Source organism: Cygnus olor, chromosome 15, assembly GCF_009769625.2.
Source record: "Cygnus olor isolate bCygOlo1 chromosome 15, bCygOlo1.pri.v2, whole genome shotgun sequence".
NCBI lineage: Eukaryota > Metazoa > Chordata > Aves > Anseriformes > Anatidae > Cygnus > Cygnus olor.
Window position 1 is genome coordinate 8,811,097 of NC_049183.1, and position 23,069 is coordinate 8,834,165.

General features: G+C 42.6%; 1 protein-coding gene across 6 annotated transcripts in view; it reads left to right on the plus strand.

Moving 5' to 3' along the window:
- XYLT1 (xylosyltransferase 1) overlaps positions 1–23,069 on the plus strand; it is a 214,397-nt gene that overhangs the window by 177,159 nt on the left and 14,169 nt on the right. For all 6 annotated transcript variants that reach the window (XM_040574733.1, XM_040574730.1, XM_040574734.1 and 3 more), the window contains 4 exons: positions 11,534–11,750; positions 14,495–14,671; positions 18,417–18,679; positions 22,126–22,321. In XM_040574733.1, the coding sequence (XP_040430667.1) occupies positions 11,534–11,750; positions 14,495–14,671; positions 18,417–18,679; positions 22,126–22,321 (853 nt within the window). The remainder of the gene's footprint in view (positions 1–11,533; positions 11,751–14,494; positions 14,672–18,416; positions 18,680–22,125; positions 22,322–23,069) is intronic.

Here is a 23,069-nt window from a genome sequence, read left to right on the forward strand (position 1 = left end):
AGACATCAAGTCGCATGTTCAGTGCCACAGCTAGGTAGAATAGTGTACAGGTCTCTCCTATTGACGGCTCTTGCTCTTGTCACTGGATTTATCAATTCTGTCATGTTCTGGTTTAAATGAAGTCCTCATGAGCGTTCATCTTGTGCATGCCGAAATTCTGTAGCAGGTAGTGAAAATAGCACTGTGAGGAATAATATTTAAATCAGAGTCAACAGTTTTCCCAGGAGAGTCCCCGGCCTGGGAGATGCAGAGTGTCGGAGTGATTGGCAGGCTTAGCTCTGGCTGGCAGCAGTGATCGACAGCGGAGCTGAGTAAAAAAGGAAGGAGGAACGGCTGGGGACAGTCGGTCCCTTATGCCTTCCGCTCCTGTGGTGCACCCAATTCTTCTCCAATTCCCTGAGCTGGCTAAGGAAAATAACTAATGAATTATGACGTGCCTGAAACAAGCTGGTTGGAACATGCCAACCTCAGCTAGGTTAGAACAATCTAGGTCGATTAAACACACTAATCTGGTATTAATTTAATAATAAAATGAGCTAATGTGCCACTTGTCCTCTGCTCAGAGTAATAACCACACATTTATTAGTTCAGTGGTTCTCTTTTACTCCATAAACAGTTAAATACCTTCTAGCCTATTACAACACATCAAGTTTTATTTTTTCTCCCGGATTTCTAACAGAAGTTCTCTGTGCATCAGAGAGCATCACATGGGATGCCAGGCAAGTTTTGCCTCCTCTGCCTGTGTACTCCCTGAGTCCCATAAGCGCTCCTGCTCTTGGCCTGGCTGAATGGGTCCTTTCATGTCACCCCTTGGCAGCTCCCCGTAGTTTTTGGGGGGTGATACGCTGGGATGATACTCTGGGGTGACATGCTGGGGTGATACGCTAGCTCCCCTCCTCCTGCATGCCCCAGTATCTGCACAGACAATGCTCGAGCCAGCAGCTGCAGAGGCCTCTGAGTAATATCGCCATTTGGTAAAAGTTAACTCCGTGGGTGTCAAAAGCTGATCACAAAGTAGTTAGACCTCTGTGTAGCGGGTGAATTTCCAGCTCTTCATCTACATGTTGAGAGGGAAATTGCATTTAATGTGAAGATGTGCAGCCTGATCGTTCTGTTTTGGTGCTCCAGTAACTCTGGCTTGTGGAAACACACTGTCTGCCCTGCCCATTTGACAAACAATTGCCAAATGATTTCCATTTTATATCCAAGGTGTGAAAGCAGTGGTCGTGCCAGTGAGGTTTAGCCCTGTAGGTAGAAGTTATTAAAACCCTTGAACTCAAATACCTGGTGTAAGAGTGGACAGGTGGGCTGAGCCCAACGGCTGTCCCCCCATGGGCCGCTGCCTACAGCAGGGCCTGCAGGGGAGCAGAAGGGAAGGGGCAGGTGGTGGTGCTTCCCTGCAGCATTCCCCCAGCCTCCTGGGATCTCTGGCTGGGGAATTCCCACTGCCAAGCTTGGTGACTTTATCATTTAAGAGTCAAGGTTGTGGGTTGTTACTTTGTTGTTGCTTTTTGGTTTTGCCTCAGTTTGTCCAGTTACTTTTTAAGTTTTACCATTTCCTTTGCCTTGTCACAACCCTGTGGAAAACAAGTATCTGCTGGGGTGAATGGTATGAACAAGAGCTTAGCAAGAGCTAGAAGCAGCAGTCTAACAGTCTCAAGGTTTGGCAACAAAAAACAAAACAAGAAGAGACCACTTTAGGAAAGGATTTGAGACACAAGCTAATCTCCACTTATTGGGCAACAGGACAGAACTTTCTCCAGAGGCATCCCATCTCTAAACAGACTTGAGCAGGGCTTTTTCTTTAAGAGGGCTGTCACTGAAGCCATGATAAGGGAGAGGAAACTAGACTAGACGGGCTGACACCCCATGTACAATGATAATTTTATTGCTCTGAGGTGTTTTTCTCACAACATGGTAAACTAATAATGCAGGACCTCAGCATCTAAAATTCACTGAAAATTACGTATATCCCCTGCATCTTTCTATTTTAAGTTGTTTGTGAATATGGCTCCTAAAAAATAAGCTTTTCAACTAAGTCTGCCTTGTAAACCACAGTATATTCTCTGAATTTTAAGTCATCATAGTCTTTGGATCACACAAAGAAGAAAGAAAGATTAGAAGTGCCAGCTTAAAACTGAAATGCTCATACAGTTCAATTACAATGTACTTTGTATTCAAGCCATGTTCACAATCAGTACATGCTTTACTGCCAAATAAGGAGAGAAAGCAGGCTTCCTTTTATAGAGTGAAGTTTTCTTTTAGTTATGCCAAAGTCATTAAAAAGTGCATCGCTCTGATTTTCGTTTAGTGGCTTCAAAAAAGGGAACAGATGTGGAACTGGCTCCATAACTCAGCTGGAGAAGCATTATTTCCTTAGAGAGCTAGATGTATGAAGTGAAATTGCATACAATGGCTGGACTCGTTGCGTAGCACTTAGTGGGCAACACTTATACTTTCTCCTCTTTTCAGTGTCCTAGGCTATTAAAGGCAAAGAACAACCAAGTAGTTCTGTAAGCTGTACCAATTTGGAACACCCGGAAGATTTGTTATTTTTTTGGCAGGAACAGCACCTGGCTGATGCATTATAAAATATAAAGACCGTCAAATGTGACATCTTCGATGACAGGCAGGAAATTAAAAAAAAAAAAAAAAAAAAACTTGCCACAGTAGTCATTTGGGAGCAGTGTAAGCATGCTGCAAAGGTTGGATGCTGTTAAATCTTAGTAGAATCTGGAGCTCAGAGGCAGAATACAAACAGCTGAAGGAAAGGCCATTAAAAGTTTGGTTCGAATCTGGGTTCTTTTCTTGTGTTCTTTGATCTCCTCATTAATGCTGTTCTTCCTAGTTGTGTTGTCTTCTTTTTGGCTGCTGGTTTCCAGATATTTTTGGAGTTGCTGAGCTGAACTGTTCAGCTTTTAGTAAGGAGCATCATGAGCCCAGCCCAGTTCTCAGAGGTTAGAGACCTTAACTCCTGAAGGGCCAGACCACGTTCCCCAAATCTCCACCTCTTTCATTCTGGTTCTGCTATGCCTGTTCGTTTCACCACCCTTTTGGACATGCCTGTATTCTATTCTGGCACACGCTGTTCATTGGCCTACTGTACACAGGGTTAATCGTGGTCTGGTGGTCAGTTAGGAAATGTGTCCCACAGTAAATGCTATTGTGCATTGCTGTGTTGATGAATCACCCTGTAAGTACCCAAACACTAGGAAAAATTTGATTTGTTATCCTTACTGTCGGAATATTTTAACCACTTAGCTCCCAGCAGAGCTTACTCTCCTGCTCGTGCAAAGTATTTGGTGGTTCATTTGACCTAAATTTTGCTCTCCCATGCTTTTTTTGTTATTTTTTTTCATAACACTTAAGTATTCTGAAGTGCACTGACTAGAAAGATCTATTTTTGCTTGTAAGTAGTTCAACCCAACAGTTGCGTGTGAACTGTAGTGACTGAAATAGCAACATGCATCTTCTATGCAAAAAGACCGCACATAAAAATTTTAGACGTTACAGCTAGCTTTCATGTGTTCCCTCTTGCTTCATGGAAAGCGTTAGGAGTGCCATAAAGCCTTTACTGCTTCAGCTTGACAATTTGCCTCCTTGTAGGACTTTTTTTTTCCTGCTCTGTTTTTGGAAACAATGCTAAGCGGCCAATGCAAAGGAAAACAAAAATAGGTTAAAGATGGTAGGAAGATGCAGTAAAAGCGGCCATATGTCCTGACATGGGGGGAAAATTGATTGTTCTGGTTGAATTTATTAGTCTTGATAGAGTATGCAAGAAAGACCATCCACCAATTCAGGAAGGTGCAATAAGTGAGAAGGTTTGAAGTAGCAATACCTTACGTAGTGGGGTGGGAAGGATATGAAAATTGAGGTACTAGTAAAGTAATCGGAAATCTGATTGCTATCTAAGAGCGTTCAGCTTCACAATTCATTTTCAGTCATGTAAGTAATAACGTTTTTGTCCTTTCCTCCAAGATCCTGAAACGTTTTATAAAATAATTATAGCAGGGAGCATCCTTTTAAGTTTGCCAGATATTGATGGCCCTGTTCTACCCACGGGTAAACAGAGATTAATAGCCTGATTTGGCAGCTTGAAAATCCATATAGAAGCAACTCATACTTACTTGCCCCCATCACTTGGACAGTTCGAATCCCCATTTCCTTTTTGTTCTTTAATCATGTAGTAGCAGCAATGTGTGCCATAGCTGCTCCAGCAGCAGCATCTCATGGACAAGATGACTTCAAGCTCAGCTGCTCCGTCCCAGCAGTGTTCCCAGGTGGGGACTGCTCAGTTGTGTGGGTGTTGGGAAGAAGAGGAGGTGAGGGGAAAAGAAATCATCTGGGGAAGACATTTATTGGAGACAAACAGATGGCAAAATGTCAGCTTTTGTATCATTCAGTCTGTCTGTGGTGAATTTATGCTGTATCTCTGCATGCTATTATTTGCAGTTTTCTCCCTGTTTTGCTTATTTTTATATTTAAAAAAAACCACAAACCTGAGTTGTGAGCTCTCAGATCATGAGAGTAAGCCATTACATTTTTGTCCTTGTAAAACCTGTTCCCATGTTTCTTAAAAGATACTGGAGTGAGGAGTGGTGAAAATGCAGAGGCAACTCTTTGAAGGTCCCTCTTGAGCAATGTACTCACAGGGGACTTATGAGACTGTTGTCAAAACAAGGCAATGCCTATGGGAGTTATTACTGCAAAAATAATCTCTGCAAATTTCCTACACTAAAAACAGTCGTAGATTTTATTTTTGGAACACTTGAAGAGCTTGCTTCCTGACCCTCAACATTAAAACGTTAAAAAGCATTAAGGTTTTTAAAGGCTTTCTCTGAAGGAGAGTTTTCCAGCAGATGGAAATTTGGATTTTCAAAACCAGTGCAAGTTAACTCTTAGGAAAGGGTAGACGAGAAGACAATATCGTGAGGAGTGTCTTCTAAATGTCACGTGGAGATGTGATGTGATTGAAGCATTAACTGGATAGGCTGAGGAAATTGCATATGAAAGAAACAGAAACCATTTATGTAGAGTATGAGGCATCTATTATAAAGCTTGAAAAATCCAATTATGTCCTTACAGATATGGAATAATGTCCAGATAAAATGTGTATCCATCACCTTTCAGCAGCACCTCTTGTAGAATGCCCTAAACATGATATGTTTGGTTTCCATAAAGATGCCCTTGCTTGAGAAGGACCACATGTAACAAAATATTTCAAGGTAGACTTGAAGCTTGAAAGAGCACTTCAAAATACTGTACTATTTTTGCTGCACTGTATAAAATCGAAATCTCATATTGTCCAGCATTTGTGGTATCAGGCCTGTTGTCTGAACACAGATGATTTACTTGCACACTGAGTTTAAAACTGCTTAAACATGTATTGGAAACCACAGTGGTAATGCGGATTGTCAGAAAATCCTTCCGATATGAGATGAAACAGCTCTAATTTCTTGCAGCCCAGCTCCTACATTCCCAAAGAAATGGCAGGGAGTAACGTCACTAACTGCATCTCGTAGCACTGCCTTCTTTTCCTTGGCTGTGTCACCCCTGTTCTCTGCTCTGAACTGGACCCTGGTCCTCCCAAAGTCAGCGCTGGTGCTGCTCCACACAGTGCAGTGCTCGTGTTTTAGGGCGCAGAGAGACAAATGACCAACACTGATGGTATTATAAAAGCAATATTTCCCTTATGTTCCTAGTCAGCTTCTGAGCATTTAGCACTGTGGTCAAAACTACCAACAGCATTTCAGTTTGTGTGTTTACTTACGGGTTTGGCTTATGCATGTGAAATAAGCCCTGTTTTACTAAAGCAAATCCAGTCTTTATAATTTTGTTTATGTATGTTTGTGTAGTGGCATTAAAGCTTAAGGGATTGTTAGGGTAGTATTTGTTCATAATATTTTCTTCAGACTGAGAGAATTAAAGAAAGATAAGAAGTAATTCTGCTTTTCACCTCATAACATTCGTATTCAGGATGCCGCAATTTAAGCACATTGGAAAGTGGGTTATGTGTTTTATTTCCCCTGCTCTTTTCTTCCATCTATTTTTTCTATACCAAGAGTTTTTTCCTACCCTTTTCAAACGGCTGGCATTCTGAATTATGTACTTCCTGCACACCCAATTGCCCGTTGTACCAGGAGGAATTATTCCTAATCTTGACAAAGTAGGTACTATTGCTTTTTAACATTATTCCCCTTTTTGAGGTTCAACTCCATTTTGGGAGGTGGGGGGGTTAGCCCTGGAGGCGTTGAGCACAAGAAAAAAAGTGAAACATATTGCCAGATCACATTTTTAGGAAAGCAGATGCTTCTCTGGCACTGTGTGGACACTGTGCTTAAATACCCAGCTGTTAATTATTTCAGATTTCTGAAGTATTGTGTAACGCTTTGTGGAACAGAGTTACTCATGGAAATGGGGTAAACTCAGAGTTGTGTCTCAGTTGGCTGGAATTTCTTCATGTCTGCCATGGAGACCAGGATCTCTGGGCAGGGAATGAGACTGCTTTGTGCAGATTTGGATTTTATGAACTTGTTTATTACAAAGAAATATTCAGTGATTGGTTTATGGAGATATATTGTAGACTAGAGATTGCTCACAAATTGTTTGTTGCAAGCGTTGCCCCCAGGACTGTCAAATTACTGTTCTGTGCTTTCTACCTGGTCACCTCAATTGCAAGTTACTGTTTTATGCCCCCTGACAGATTGGCTCCAGTAAGAGTTTCCAAGGAGGCTGTGCAAACACTGACAGCAAGCAGTCACTCATGAACGTATAGCCATAGAAATATTTACTTGACTTTTCCCACCAAATATAGCTGACGTCTTCAAATGTTTGTCTAAAGCGAGTTGAAAGAGGAGTAGATACAGTCAAAGCAACGTGCAGAGTTTGTCCACAGGCATGAACGAGAACATTGTCGTGGTATGAGTGGAGCTCCAAGCACTGCAGGTCCTTCCTTGCTTTGACATTGACTTTAGACCTGTGATGAATTGTTTTGCTGATGTATGTGGTAGCTTTTGTTCACAGTTCTTATTCTAGCGCAGAGAGTAATGATGATGAGGTCTCAGTAGGTACACCTGGTGAACAGCAAAACCTTGGCAAGAAGTTTTCTAGGCAAGAGGCCAGAAACAGGAAACATACAGGAAGAACCTTTTTGACTTAATAATGTATTCTTTCTAGACCAAAACCTTTGTGGATAAGGAAGGTGTTGCAACCTGATTGCTTCTGGTGCTTAAGAAAGTTTTATTCATTCATAGACTTTGGAAAATAAAAAGCAGCAGGACTCTTAAGATCTTACAGTGTGAGCATCCAGTAGTGGGGGTCTCAGCATCGCTGCGGCACACAGTATCACTTGGAGAAAACTCTTCAAAAGGGCAATAGTTGATTGTGATATCTTTGCTGATAGTAGGTAACTGCAGCAGTATTTATTAGCAGTGAAACATACTGCAAGAGCTGAGCTGTGCGTTTATATTCGTGTTATAGGAGCATGTGTTAAATGCCTTACAAATGCACCATGTGTTACAATCCTAGAGTCTCATCTGAAATGCATTTATAAATATTTAAATAGACAACAAAATAAGAGGAGTTTCTTAAGATACATTGCCATCGTGAGCTGCCTGGACAGTTAACAAGCTATACTCAGGGTAACAGACCATGGGCTGCAAAAAGTGCTTTTTTTTTTTTTTTTTTTTTTTTTTTTAACAAACTATAAAAATATTTATCTGGAACCTTGTAAACCCTGAGACCATTAGGGCAAAAACAGCACCGCCCAGAACCGTAGCTGCCTGGCTGGTGAACTCAGCTGGCAAGATGCACTGATGTTATGCTCTGCTTGCTGGTTACTTGAAAGTGCAATGCAACCTCCTCGCAGTTAGAGGCTTTTGATGCAGAGTTAAAATTAAAAGAATAATATGTCTTAGATGGAGCATTCTGTGGTCTAATGTAAAATGAAATGCTTTTTCTTAACCCTGGTTTTATTTTCATTTTAGTTTCTCCTGGTCGACTCTCTTTTCATATCATCATTACTTTCCTCCTGTTGTTTGTCTTAGATCAGGAGAAAGGTCAAGTGTCTTCATCTGATGGCAATCTCCATTGCATTTGGCTAACCATATGTTGATACAATTATATGTCATTGCCCTGGCAAGTATAATTGCAGTTGTCAGAGGTATGCCAGTATTACCTGAAATTCAGGATTTCAGAAAGCATCAGAAGTTGTCTACGTTGACTGAGATTAATGACATGCTATTGCTAATACTATTGTGTGTTTTTTTTAACGTTAATTCAGGAGTTACCTGCTAGGTGTCCTACAAAACCTAAGAAGGAGAGAGATAAGGGGAAGATCACCATCTTTGCATTTCATTGCTCTTTCTGAAGCTTGGCATGCCTTCATAAAAAGTAGTTTCAGTATTATATTGAGCATAACAAGAAACTAATGACATACAGCATTAGACTAGAAACAAATCAGTAGGGTCATGCTTTTGACCTCCATCTGCTTACCTTTCTTCTCAGAGATGGCTGTTGTAAGCATTGTTGGATGGCTAGTCAAGAATCTTTATGAACTGTTTGTCGTGTTTGAGGGGTTTTGATTTCTTGACAAGGCTTACGCAGCATATAGATAGCACCTTTTGCTTTTTCTCAGGTAATATCCAGTATGCTTAGAGTAAGTTCTTGCTTCCCTGAGTGAGAAAATTGCTATTGCCAGAGCAGCTAGTAACATTGATCATCCAAGAAGAGAGTCTGGAGAAAAAAGAAAGCCTCATCCACCTTTTCCACTTGGGTATGCAGTTCAACTCTCTGTGCCAGCAGTACAGCCTAGGCTTGCTAGGACAACCTGCTGCATTCTCAGGCAGGATCATTTAGCTTCTGGCAGATCTAAAATACGCTGGGTCCCATTGGCTCCCAAGGAACATAAACGGGTAACGAGCAAGTGCCCAATAGAGAGCTGTGTCTTCAAAGCCCCTGGTATAAAATACTGCTTCACAGATAAATGGAAATTATTTGCTATGCTAACCTGTTACACTGTTTAGGTATAATAACCGTGTGTGAAGCAGGCCAAGTAGGAGTGAGCCTTCTCAGAAGTGCCGCTTCCTATTTGATTACTGCTACTTAGAGCCTGATGTGGTGTTCCTAGGAAGACTTCAAGAAGCATTAGCAAAAGAGTTGGGATTTGCAGGTCCCCAGAGGGGACCTACTATTGCTGCTCTTCATTTGGCTGTGCTGCCTCGCTGGAAGAGGAATGGTTGGAAAGTGCATTTAGTTTTCTTCCAAGAACCTTGTTGTATAGGATTTTGGGACAGAGATTTATTGTGAAAACACTTGTGCTCACAAGGATTGTCTTTCTTCACTCTATATGCCAAGATTTGCTTGAGACATGAACTCAAAAAATCATAGAACTGTGTACATACGCAAAAAAAGGAGCCTGTTGACTATTTTGGTAAACATGAAGCTGTGAGAGTCTAGGCTTGCTGAGACCTTCCTGCTTTGAAAGTGGCCATACTCTTCCATTGCCAATTTCAGACAGTAAAGCTGAAGTTGTATAGCTGAGCTTTTGGGGATTAGTTAGCTGTAAGTCCTATTATGTAATGTAGGCTGAGGTAGTTTGTATGTTGAGGGGTTTTGAAATGGTCAGGAGTTCTTGTGGTTTGGGGGGTTCTGTTGCAATCAAAAAGCCTTTTATTTGAAAATGAGAATACAGGATGATAAAGTGGTAGAGATAGCATCTGGAAGAAATGGCTTCGTGGAAAAAAACTTTGAGTTCCTGTTTAAATATGGTCAATAAAATTCCATTATTTTCTTAAAATAATTAAGTCAAATGAGCATTTAGTTTTGAAGCAAATAAATAAATGACCAAACTTTCAGGCACATTAATATTTGATTTGGAGATAACTGCATAAATATTGAATTTGAAGATTACATTCCAGAGCACTACATTAAAATTGCAAGACTTTTCTATTATCCTTCATAATGGAACATGAAATTGGAAACTTGTTCATGGAAAGAAAAATTCTGCTGCTCACATCTGCACATTCTCGGCACTGTTGTGTTAACAGAGGAGCTATTCTTCTCATACTGTGAGAAGAGAGACAGAGCTATCAGTAGGACATAGACCCTGAAGTCATTTGTGGTCCTTTTGAAAATTAATATGCACTGTTTTATAACTTTTTCTGGGTTCTTTGGTTGGTATAGAATGAAACTTTAGGGAGTTAGCGTACAAGGTGGGCGGACGTTCCTGTTTCCAGATGTAGCAGTCCAGAAAGCTTTTGCTTCTTTTCTCCTTCCTTGGGCTGCACATGTTTAAGGACCATTTAAATGTTTTCTTGACTTCCTAACCCTAAAACATTTCTAAGAAGCCCGGTACCACAGCTGGTGTAGCTCAGTATCATTTAGGCAAGGCAGCATGCTGCCCCAGCAGCGGTGGCTCCAAGGGCAGGCGCTGGGGGGCTGCTGCTTCTTCCAGTGCAGCGTGGGGCAGGGTGATGCTGGTCTCACACCATCTGTGCTCAGCCCAGAAGGAAATAAACTTCTTAGGTTGTGCTTCTCTCTGTAGGTTCTGCAGCTCCTGTTAACCTGCAGTCTTAAATCCGGTGAGACCTGCGGTCTTGGCCCATTAGCTTGTGCATGTTCATTACTATAAACAGTCTGGTTACCTGGTGTTTCTTACTCCTCGGAACACGTGGGATGTATTCGGTACAGCAACTTGCTGTTATTAATGCACTCAGTCCCCATGCGTAAATGTGTGCTAACTCATGGCTGTCCTGCTTCCCTTTTGGGGAAATTATTCTGAAAATGGAATAACAAATAGAAACTTGTATCAGACAGTCCCCAAGCATGTGTGGGCATCCAGTCCAACGTGTTTGCAAACACAGATTGATTTCCCAACTCTTTTTTCTTGTTATATTGGTCTCAGATAATTCATTTCCATAACACTACAGTTCTGCAGTTGCTCCTCGTATTCATGGTTCAGCAGTAAACAAAACATTCCCTATAGACTTGAAAGTGGAGCAAACATTCTACAGCAAAGAGCAATGCAATTGTATTTCTTCCTAATTAGCTATACCCCAGTAGAAAAATTCATGGAATAATAACATAGAAGGTAATTGGTCATTTTGCCTTCATGTACAGTTTGTTGTTTTTCAAAAACTGCACATTTATTTTGAGGCAGAAGCCTATCCCACAGGTTGAGTTTAGTTTCTTTTTACATTATGGAGATTCTTCAGTGTAAAGAGTGTAAAGAGTTAATGAACATTACAGATTTTCACACCACAGGGCTCTGTAACTTGCACAGTTTTGTCTTAGGACAACAGAAGGTGTAAATGATGTTTAAAAGCAATCTGTTGATCTTTGCCCCTATAACTGAATGTATAAATTATTAATCATTTATTAAACCTCTCTGTGTTATTTATGAGTAGAGCAGAAATATAAACAAGTGACCTCTTTATCCTTTTCTTGTTTGAGAAAGTAGCTTCTTTATTTATAGAGTTGGTGCTGATAACAAAACACAAATTAACTTATAATGGCTGGTTTTGTACTCCCTCAGATTTATTCGAAAACAGGGACTGGATCGGCTTTTCCTGGAGTGCGATACGCACATGTGGCGCCTGGGGGACCGGAAGATCCCAGAGGGAATTGCTGTCGATGGAGGGTCGGACTGGTTTCTTCTCAACAGAAAGTTTGTGGAGTATGTGACTTTTTCCAACGATGATCTTGTAACAAAGATGAAGAGGTTTTATTCTTACACATTGCTGCCTGCTGAGGTATGTGAATTCAGAGCAATCCTCTGTTTTCAAAACTGCAACTTTTGTGCTTGTCCCAGAGATCACAGAATCCTCGAATCATAATGGTTGGAAAAGCCCTCCAAGATCATGTGCTCCAATCACCCCCCTACCACCAACGTCACCCACTAGGCCCTGTCCCTAAACACCACGTCCAACCTTTCCTTGAACACCCCCAGGGACAGTGACTTCACCACCTCCCTGGGCAACCCGTCCCAATGCCTGACTGCTCTTTATGAGAGGAAATTTCGCCTAATTTCCAACCTAAACGTCCCCTGGTGCAACTTGAGGCCATTCCCTCTAGTCCTATCAGTAGTTACCTGTGAGAAGAGGCCGTCCCCCAGCTCCCCACACCTTCCTTTCAGGTAACTGTAGAGAGCAATAAGGTCTCCTCTGAGCCTCCTCTTCTCCAGACCAAACACCCCCAGTTCCCTCAGCTGCTCCTGACAGGACTTGTGTTCCAGGACCTTCTCCAGCTTCTGGACACGTTCCAGGGCCTCGATGTCCTTCTTGTAGTGAGGGGCCCAAAGCTGAACACAGCACTCGAGGTGCAGCCTTGCCAGAGCCGAGTACAGGGGGACAAGCACCTCACTGGTCCCTCTCAAGCCCCTCTTAAGCCCAAAGCCCCTCTTAAACTCGGCCCCGGCCTGCCGAGTAAAGGCTGCGCTTCGCACTAAGGGCCAGGCCCCGACCCGCATGTGGAAGTTAGAGAGGATTTTGCCTGATTTCAGTGGGCTTGGGATCATCCTGCTGTTGGTAATGAGAATTTGACTCTCGTGATGAGTAAGCCCTTTAGTGTTAGAACTACTTCTGCAGTTGTTCAGTTTTCTTTGTTTGTGGGACATCTTTCCAAAGAGTGGCTTTGTTTTATACTTTTAAGCCTATTAATCAATTACTGAACAACCAAAAATCCGGCTGCTATTTACTTGCGAATTGTTCCTCTGCAAAGCCTTTGAAGGCTATTAGACCTGGTGAATTGTCTTCATAAGTAGCTTTCCTCACTATTACCCATCCCTTTTATTTAAAAATAAGAACTCTACCGACAAAGGTTTATTGTTCTGTTCAAAACTCGGCTAGAAGGCATCATCACAAACCATTTAGATCACTCAGGAATTGTTTGGCTACACATGGTGCAGACAGGAGTGCACACCGGGATGGGTTTTTGTCTGGCATGCAGCAGTTTGTCGGGGAGATGTGGTTTCTCCAAACACAGCCCAGAGCCCTGCAGTCTGTGCTACACCTGCCTGGCAGGTACAGCGCTGCCCTGGCGTGTCAGGCTCTGCTCCCAGGGTACATAGCATGCAGCCATCCCAACAAGACCCTATGACTGCCTTTAAAATGACAGCTTTCATCCTTGCTAGCAGCCCCTGAACATTCTGAGGGATTGATGAGACCAATCTTGCAAATTTAGGCTTATTAGCTTGCCGTGGAGTGCAGCGATTGTCATCTTGTGATAGGAGTTTATTATTCCACACACACGTTGAGTAATCTTTCTCTAATCCCATTTCTGTTAAAAATCACCTTTTCTCTCAACTCCGATAACCTTTTCATCCATTATCTAGGAAAAATTTCTGTATCATTATGAAAGGACACAGGGCAATGGGTAATTGGGTAGGGTTTTTTTTTTCTTCCTCTCGCTTGAATGAGAATGGATGCCTTTATGGGTTTAACCACACAGTTCAAGCATAAAATCCATATTCACTGAGCTGTCATTTAACGTTAAAAAGGGTAGGGGGATTATTTGGGGGCCAGCCATGCTAGTGTTTTGCTGGTTATTTATAGATCTTGCTATTACTGATTTTAAAGAGAAGTCACTGCTCCTAAAATTATCTCTTGCAGAGCTAAATTTGATCTTATTCCATAGCTTCTCTCTACAAGGTTTTCTTTGCAAGATACATGGCTAGCTTCTTAAAATCACCCTGCCTTCACTGACCTGTTAACCTGCTATATCAGTCCCCATTACTCATGATTTATGTAATAGCTGATACTGTGGAGATATAATTAGGATAGCCCAATAGGAATTCCTTCCTGCCTTGAGTCAGCAAATAAAGACTTATGATTTCAGATGTAATTGCAGGAGGCAGAATGTCCTTCTGATGCCTGGGGTGAACTGTATATTTCAGTACAAGGCCATTCAACTAGCAGTGGTTTCGGAGTGCTGGAAGATGCATAGACCCACGCAGGAGCTGAGACCATTTTTCGTAGTTACCAGGGTGGTGGCTGTGGTTTGAGAATTGTCTTTGGAAACAACTTGAGATTTATCATCAATACATTGCTCAGGAAAATAGTCCTAAATCTGTTAGACCATTAGGACTAAGTTACAAAGAGAAATAATGGGAGTTTCTAAGAACTGCTCTTACAGCTGAAATAAAAGTAAAGTAATTGTTAGCACTGTTGCCTTTCCTGGAGCCCTTTGGATTCTGATGCCCAAAGCTGGTCATTTCAGAAGTGTGATTATTCTGTGCCAGGTTATTGTGGCATGGCCTCAACTGTATGTTATTACAGTTTGGGAGTGTCTGTGTGTAGTGTGCTGGGATTTTTAAGACTTGATAGACCATGTATGTGTGGGGTGCTCTTTGTACATGGCAAAATGGTAGAGTTCAGTAATTCTCTCATTCTGAGAGAAAGTAAGTCACCTGCATTAGGTTCAGGCCCATAGGAAGGGAAGGAGAAGAGGGAAGTCCAAAGACCTGAATGTGTACTGATCTGATCTGTTTTTCTTGCAGTCCTTCTTTCACACTGTTCTGGAAAATAGCCCATACTGTGACTCCATGGTGGACAACAATCTGCGCATCACAAACTGGAATCGTAAACTTGGCTGCAAGTGTCAGTACAAGCACATCGTTGACTGGTGTGGCTGTTCACCTAATGACTTCAAACCAGCAGACTTCCACAGATTCCAGGTAACTGAACCATTCTCTTCTCTGGTACCCACAAAGAAGGTTTTCCACCTCTGCCGGGGTGTGGAGAGCAATCCAGCTACTTGGCTGCAGCAGGTTGTAGGAAGGGAAGCTTCCATCCCATCAAGCAAGGTGGAGAAAGAGGTGTGAGGATGCTCTCATCTTCACTTTAGGAGAACGACAAATTTGCTGTCCTGTATTTTAGCCCTTGACTGCTGTGTGGCAAGGTCCCAAGTGGGGAGGCTCTTTGGACTGGTGGATCTGGCACTGGTGGATCTGCTGTGCTAGAAAGGAGGGAAGCTTGACGCACCTCACACTGTACCAATTTGGTTTGGTTTGGTTTGGTTTTTGAAGTTCCAGCTCAGGTGCTTTTGTGATTTCATGAATGTCCCAGCTTTCATTACGTACAAGTGTTTTTTTGTCTTTGGAATAAAGCTTAAAAATTGACTGGAGTGCCTGCTAGTCAACCAGGCTTGGCAGGACTGCCTTAAAAAGTTTAATCGGTTCCTTTGTGATACGATTTCCTCAAGACAGACATGAGAGCAAATCCTTGTGTTCAGGGGAGCACTGGCTTGCCAGACTGTGTCTGTCTGGCCTGTGTATCTTCTGTTAAGAATGAATGACTGCTTGTTTCAAGGTCACCAGATTTGCAGTTCTGTCCCTACAGCTCCTTGAGGTTCCCTGCATAAAGCATATTTGTTCAGGCTTTGTGTGGGATGGGGAATGTGTTACCCTACAGCACAAAAATGATGACTGCTCCAAAACAGAGACCATTTCTTTATTGTACTGTGCTGCCTACCAGACACAGCTGAAGTCAGTGACATGGGCGCTCACAAAAAGAGCAAATGAGATGTGATCTAAGAGGGTCTCTGCTGTCCCAGACTCTGATCCCAGCAAAGTGTCCAGCACACAATAAATGGCAAGCCTTAAAACACTCCTGCAAGTCTGCAAAGGCTGACCTGCTCCAGGCTGGGAAACCAACCCACAATGACATTTCAAAAAACAATTGGGCAAACTGAGCAGCAAGGGAAAGATAAGCATTAGAATAGATGTAAAGGCAACTTCTGACACTTGCCCGATGAGAGAGCCCCTCAGATGAACACACCACACCAGAGGGCTTGCTGGCAGTTCCCACAGAGGCACAAAGCAAGCTGCAGAGGAGGAGATCAGAGAGCCCACAGCGTGTGCCACCTCAGAGTAAAAATGAACATCCTCAAAAGAATTTTCAACCATCTCAGGCACTTTTGAACTCCTTGGCACCTCAGAACCCATGCCCAAATACTAGCAAGGCAAAGCAAGCACTTTGAAAAGCTGATGTTTTTTGAGTAGTGTATAAACCAGTAGTGTACCTGCAATTGTGTCAAGTGCAGAGCAAAAAATCTCTATGGGACTGGTCAGAAGCTGAGAAGCCTCAGTCGCGGGTGGCATCTCTCCCAGAATCCTGTTACCACCATAGCAACAAATCCATACAGGCAAAATGCTGCTCTGCCTCTTCTGAGCCCTGTGCCCACAGGATGCTTTGCTGCCTGCCTGCCTAATGACATGTTCCAGTGCCGCAGGGTCTCCAGGCTGATACAGAGAACCTTCTCCGTCCCTCCTGCATGTGGAGAGCCTTCCTGAGCAAGGCAGCAGGAGGTGGCTCCTGGCACAACGTGGTTAGCACCTGCAGAGAAAAAGTAATGTCTTCTGCCATGACAGTTACCTTAAATTTCTTGCACAGATTTTTTTTTTTTTCCAAAATTATACTGGTTCCTGCTAACCGGGTGTCTGGGAATAATAGACATGCTGTCTCACAGTCTTGATATCCAGACGTTTGTGTTGCTTCCCTAGAAGCTAGTCATCAGACCTGTCTGAGGCAGGAGGGGAGAAGGCTCTTGAATTACGGGTAGTGTCTGGCTTAGAGAGTTCATTCTGAGGAGACCAACAAGGCACTAAGTACACAACAATGCACTAAGATAAATAAAACGAGCATTGCTTCAAGTGACTGTTTTTTTCTGCAAATATGCAAAGAATGGACAGCAGGGAAAGAACCTAATCTGTGCAGTACTTCTGATATCTCTGTGGGCTATGAGGATAACTGCTTTTGAAACCAGACGTGAAAGAAATTTGTGTCTGTGTCACTAGAGTGGGGTAAAAAGCACCATATTTCGTCCTAAGTTACAGTAGCCATTTTTATTGTATTTACACCAATAAATGAAGCAAGACCAGGCCATGGGCTAAGAACTGGCACACAGTAATCCACAGTGTTTAAATGTTAGCATTCTCTGTGGCATATTTTTGACCCATGCCAACTAGCAATGCCTGAGCATGGCTCAGGAGAAAGGGCCAGTTGTTGTTCCCTACAGCCAGCGCAGTTAAATGAGGCCCCTCTGTCTATAGGGAACAGTCCAAGCCGTATGGATGCAAGCTGCATCACACCACTTGTCCTCAAGAGCGGAGGATGAGCCCTGCCCTGTTTTATTCACCAGCATTAGCTCTGTCTAAATAACCTCCTACAGCTTTGTTTTCACTGAGACATGTTCGCACGTTGCATTAGGTATTCTGCTGTAAATAGTCTCTTCCCTGTGAGAGTATGTGCCTGCAGAGTAGTTTGTAAAGTGATTGAGGAATTGTGACCAAGTTTTAAAAGTGCACCTTACATTAATGCGAGTTGACTTCTAGGGTTATCCTAGCCATTATTTCAAAATAACTGACCCACTTGAACCATTTAATTGGATGACGCAAATGATGGAGTTGTGTGTTATTTGTTCTGCCTTAAACAGAAGGGATAAAATGCATCATAAGAGGTGTGGAAAATGTTGAATTTCTGATGTTTTAAATGGCTACTTGTCACACTCAATTCATTTTTCTTCCAAAAATGCTTTTCAAACCAATAAACAATGTACAGTGTTCTAAAATCCCATGTCCAAGTAACAAAGGATCCTTTTCTATCAGAAGAGTTACAGTGCAACCCATGATTTTCCTTAAACTGTCCATTTTATTTAACATGATTTTTTCCATATCCTACATATTAGCAATAGCCATAACATATAATTTGCCTTCATTTTCATGTCCTAAAACGATTTAGCATTTTCACCTCATTTGAAAGCAGTACTGCCTGAAAAATCAGGAAGATAAGGTTGTTTGCAATGACAATATACTGAGCAGAGCTGTGGAGACTGCTGTAATCACCCCGTTCATTTGGGGTTTCACACAACAGCAGTATGTTCTCTCAAAACCTCAGCATAGTCTCCCCTAAGCCAAGGTGGCCCACTGATGGAGAACTTCCCCTTAAGGGCACTTGAAGCCTACTGACTGGTATGGAGACCTCTGCTGGGCTTCTCTGTTGGTCTGATCTGATTCAGCATCCTTGGTGGACATATAGTCAACTTATTCCTGTTTGCAAAGAAATTTATTCTGAAAGGGTGACGCTTAGCCCAGGGCAGAGCATTCACGTAGGGCCGACTGCCTCATGGAGACCTCGGGCTGACTGCACGCAGGTAGGCCTCACGTCATGGCCACCTGTTCTCCACAGGAGAGGCTTGCACGGAGGGCAGGGCTCTGCATTTCTGCAACAGAGCAGAACCATTTTCACTGAGTAATTGCATAGTTTCTACCTGAATCTCAACCACGGTCGCTGGTTAAGTCACCTTTGGCTGTGGGAAAGTTCTGTTCATGCCCTCAGCTCCAACCTATTGCTTAGGACACGGTGTCATGACTAAAAATGGTGTCTCTCACTCTGGTGTCTTTTCCTTTTGTATCCCCACAGCAGACTGCCAGGCCGACTTTCTTTGCCCGCAAATTTGAAGCTGTGGTCAATCAGGAGATAATTGGCCAGCTGGATTATTACCTGTATGGCAACTACCCGTCTGGCACCCCCGGCCTCCGGGCATACTGGGAGAACGTGTACGACGAGCCTGATGGCGTGCACACCCTCAGCGACGTTGCGCTCACCATGTACCATGCATTCTCCCGCCTGGGCCTGCGGAGAGCCGAGACTTCATTTCACACTACTGGAGACAACAGCTGCCGGTTAGTTTGGGTCGTTCTGTCTTTTTTCTGGGTGTTTCTGAGGAGGCAGGCTGGACTGCAGGATGCTGGAGGAGGTTCATCCACTTGGATGTCCTGGCTCAGAGCGCAACAACCAGGGCCAGGCAGCTGCAAGAGTAAAGTGCTTATTTCCAGGAGTATTTAGGCCTGTAATAAACTGTTGGTTAGTCAGGGCTGACGTTATGTGACCTGTTTTCTGCACTTTTAAGGAGCTCCTTTGCAGCCTGATGAAGACTGACAGGATCCAGTTGGGCACTGCTGCCCCCGCTGCTGCGTTTTCTTTATTAATTTCAGTGAGTGTATTATACCCACAGCTCCTATACCCTCCGTGTGATTGCAGCAGAGGTCACGTTCACCTCTATTATGCTTACCAAAAACACAGGACAGGATTTCAGAATTAATCTAAACCAGGCTGGTTAATGGCCCTTGCTTGTTTGCTCTCCTGGGTGCATACACGGAGCACAGAGAACTACTTGCTGGAGCTGGGTTTGCTGCTTGCTTCCTGCAGCTGTCTGTGCCCAAAATCTTGCAACAGGTGGGATCCATTAACATCAAATAAATAAAGTGTATGTATATATAAATACATACATATATATAGCAAATAAAGGCCCTTACTAGGAGAAAAAAAAAACTTGTGTGAAAAAGGAATTTAGAATATATAAGCCTAGCAAATAAGAGTTCAGCGTAAAAAGGTTTTGAAGGAAGAATTCCTGGTTTTAGACTTCAACAGAAAAGAATCACCTCATGGTGGATGCTTGCTGCCTGCAAACACATCTGAGGCTGTTTAGATTCAAAGCTGAGAGGGTTCTTCTTTTAAAGTCTTACATTACAGTCTCTTAATTCCTTCTTCAGAGTGTATTTTTGGGACCCTGCCTTTTGTAATCTTAATGGAAAACACATACAGCCTAAGTCAGCAAGCATGGAAGAGAGTCCTTGTGTTTTGACAGACAGAGTTGGCCCCTCTTGTGTTCTTGAAGGAACTGAATGCGCCGTGACCTTCTTACTTAGTCATGGAAGTGCTGAGCAATGTCCTATTTAGAAAGATGTGGCAGTAAGTGGTCCAGATTCCTATTACAGCCTTGCCAGTAAAGGTTACCAGTGCAAAGCAATAAATGATCAATAACAATTAGATATAAATAATCACTAGTAGCCTGACTTCCTTATATGAAATAAAGGCAGACCAAAAGAAGTCCTGGGTCATTTGTCCTGCAGAGTGAAGCCAGCAGCGAGGATGAGAGCTATGTATAACCAGTACTGAAATAATTTAACAATTACTTCTGTGCTTATTTCTTTTGGTGGTGTTCCAATGATGATTTATATCAATAATCAGTTTCATTTCTGGGGAGCTTTTCACTGCATAGGAACTCAAGGTGCTTTTCAGGCTTGCTCAGATTATATACAGGGAAGTCACATCAACCCCCACTGACTGCAGCTGTCTCCAGGATAAAGGAAAGCTCCTTTAGAGTGGGCTGCAGCCTCACAAAACAGTGCAAGGAACAACTGCAAGCAGTGGTATGTAGTGGAAGCTTTATTTTCATACCTACCTAAGCCCCCTAAAAGCGTCAGTGTCCAGTTTAAATCACAGAAAAATGGGTAATCCTCAGGTTTATGATTCACACCTTTTCTATCTGGATACTCTGTTGTCTTTCCACGTGTGCATATATGCACTTGCTCCTGCCCTCCCATAATTTTGCATGTCTCTAAAGCAGTAACAGCAGGAATATATTTGGGCTGAGCACCTTGACAATATTCCCTGTGCCGTTAGGGCCCACAGCAGCAGGAAGTTAGCTGATATTGCAGTCACAACCCCAGCTCATTTCACACTGCTGCAGGCACTGCGAGGAAAGCCTCGACCGCTTCACATCACATTTGGAGTCAATCCCATGCTGCCTCCCGCAGCTGCCCAGGAGACTTTTGTAAGAGAAGCTGCCTTGCACACTTTTCTAACAAGGGCTAGCTCACAGCATCAAAAAGATGTGCCCCCTGCAGACTGCTCTGGTACCAAATTAGATTGCATATCAGCATCTTCAGTGGAAGCAATGCTAATGTGCGATTGAGATTTAATTTATTTCTCTCCATCTCTAGATGTTTTTACTCACTGCTCCCAAGAGACAATTTACTCAGACTATTTCAAGAATATTGTAAATATTTGCTGCTGCGCATATATAAAACAGGAGGTCCTAGTGCTCAGCACAGAAGTCAGATTGTTGCTGATACTGCCTGCATAGCTTTGTTATGCTCTTGCTCGGTCCTTCAGTGCTGCCCTGTTTGTACCCCATCTTGTTATGTTTATTTCTTAGGCTCTAGAGACTTCTGGGTGTTGCTGGTGTCAGGTAATGGAAAGTGATCCTTGGTTAGCTCTCTTCCTGCTAGTGTCTTGAGCTATAATAACTAGCATAAGGTGTCGGTCTTAGCTGACTTGACTGGGAAGGCTTAATACTGGTTGGTTCTAAATGTGTTGGAAGCACACCTGATTGACAATTAATGTCAGGGTTGTGAAGTAGCAGATTACTCGATTTCAGAGCCATGAACATACTTTAAATTGTTTTTACATCCATATGTGCACACACCCATCATTACAGTTCTTTCTAAGATTAAAGCAGACAATTGACCACAAATTGTAATTATTTGAATCAACGACTACATGGTCTCTAAAATCCAAACTGTAAGAGAAGGCTTCCAAATGTCCCAATTAGAGGTTTTTCCTCTGTTTGACCTTTTTTCCGTTTCTTTTTAATTATGAGTAAAAAAAAAAAAAATCTGTGGCAATTGCCATCTCAAATCTTTAAGGAACATGAAGTTCATTCCCTAAAGTACAGGGTACGGATCCTAGTGTCCACCACTGCTGTGCAACGCTGCTGAGTGCTGCCCTTGGGGCATGAGCTGGAGACCAGATTTATTTGCACAGAATGGTTTGGGGCATCAGCTTGCCCTCGCCCAGCCTCGCAGCACCCTCTGCTGTCCCCAGCCTGCTGCTGTCCCATTATCAGGTACCACTGGGGACTAACCCTGATGAGGGCAGAAAAAAAAGAACGTTGATTTAGAGCAATAAACACATTTCTTGAACATCATTTATCCTCATAAACAACCTAATAATGAATATCTATGGGTGGCAATTTTTACCCACTTTTTTACCCAGTTAGTAAGGGAGGGGAGTTTTCTGGCATGTGGAGGTATCTCCTAAGGAGCTTAAAGCTGTGGGTAGCTTCCAAATGAGTTTATATTCTTAGTAACTTTTATGTTTTAGGGTAATCAGAACAGCCTAAGAATATTTGATAACGAGTCATGAACACATTTGAAATCTCTTAATGTACAGTGGTGAATTTTATAGTTAAAATGAATGCTTCTTAAGCCATTATCTCCAAGTAAGTAGAGATTTCATGTCTCTTGTGTGTAACCATTGGGTGTGTACATGTGCTGTTTTACAGATACTATCCCATGGGCCACCCAGTTTCCGTCCACCTTTACTTCCTTGCTGACCGTTTCCAAGGTTTCCTAATTAAACACCATGCCACCAACCTGGCTGTCAGCAAACTAGAGACTTTGGAAACGTGGGTAATGCCAAAGAAAGTCTTTAAGATCGCAAGTCCACCCAGTGATTTTGGAAGGTTACAGTTCTCAGAGGTGAGTATTCATAGCCACCCAAACGATTGCATGCTAGTTCAACAGCCTTTGGAAATCGTATTGCCATGTAATTTTTAGCTCAGAGTGGCTCAGCAGTGTAATGCACAGCTTCTTTTTTAAAGGCAATACTGTGGTGAACCCTCACTTCTTACGTTACCCTGAATATCCTCATTCCTCTCTGACAAACTGAAGGTGTTTACTGTTGTAAAAGGGACTCAGAAACTTAAAAGTTTTGTGATTGTTATTGTTATGACTGCTGTGAAAGATACGTGGGAGCTGAAAAATGCGATGTTTCTGCAGCTCCAGATGTGAACAGGGATGTGGTAAGCATTCCTCTCAAGAATATGCTGGGAAAAAAAACATAAAGCTAGTGATAGGCAGCAGTGCCACATACAATATTGATATTGTAACATGAAAGAGAAAATTATCACAGCAGTGGATGAGATTTCCCACAAATCCTGTTATTTCTTGTAGGGAGTTGTCTCCACATCTGACGTACAGTGTAAAAAGTGTACCCTAAAATGTATCAGGAAAGTTGACCACTAATAGAACCTGACATCTGTGTTCTGTTTTAAAGATACAACTGCCTGAGCAGTTAATTTCGTGATTTTTCTTGTTAAGCCACTAATTTCAATTAAGGTACAAAATTGATTGAACAAATGCGTTCCAGTCATTATGGCCAAGTCCATAAATTACCGTCTTGGGCAATTAAGAAATGCCTAGGTGTAGGATTCAGTGTTTTGGTGTG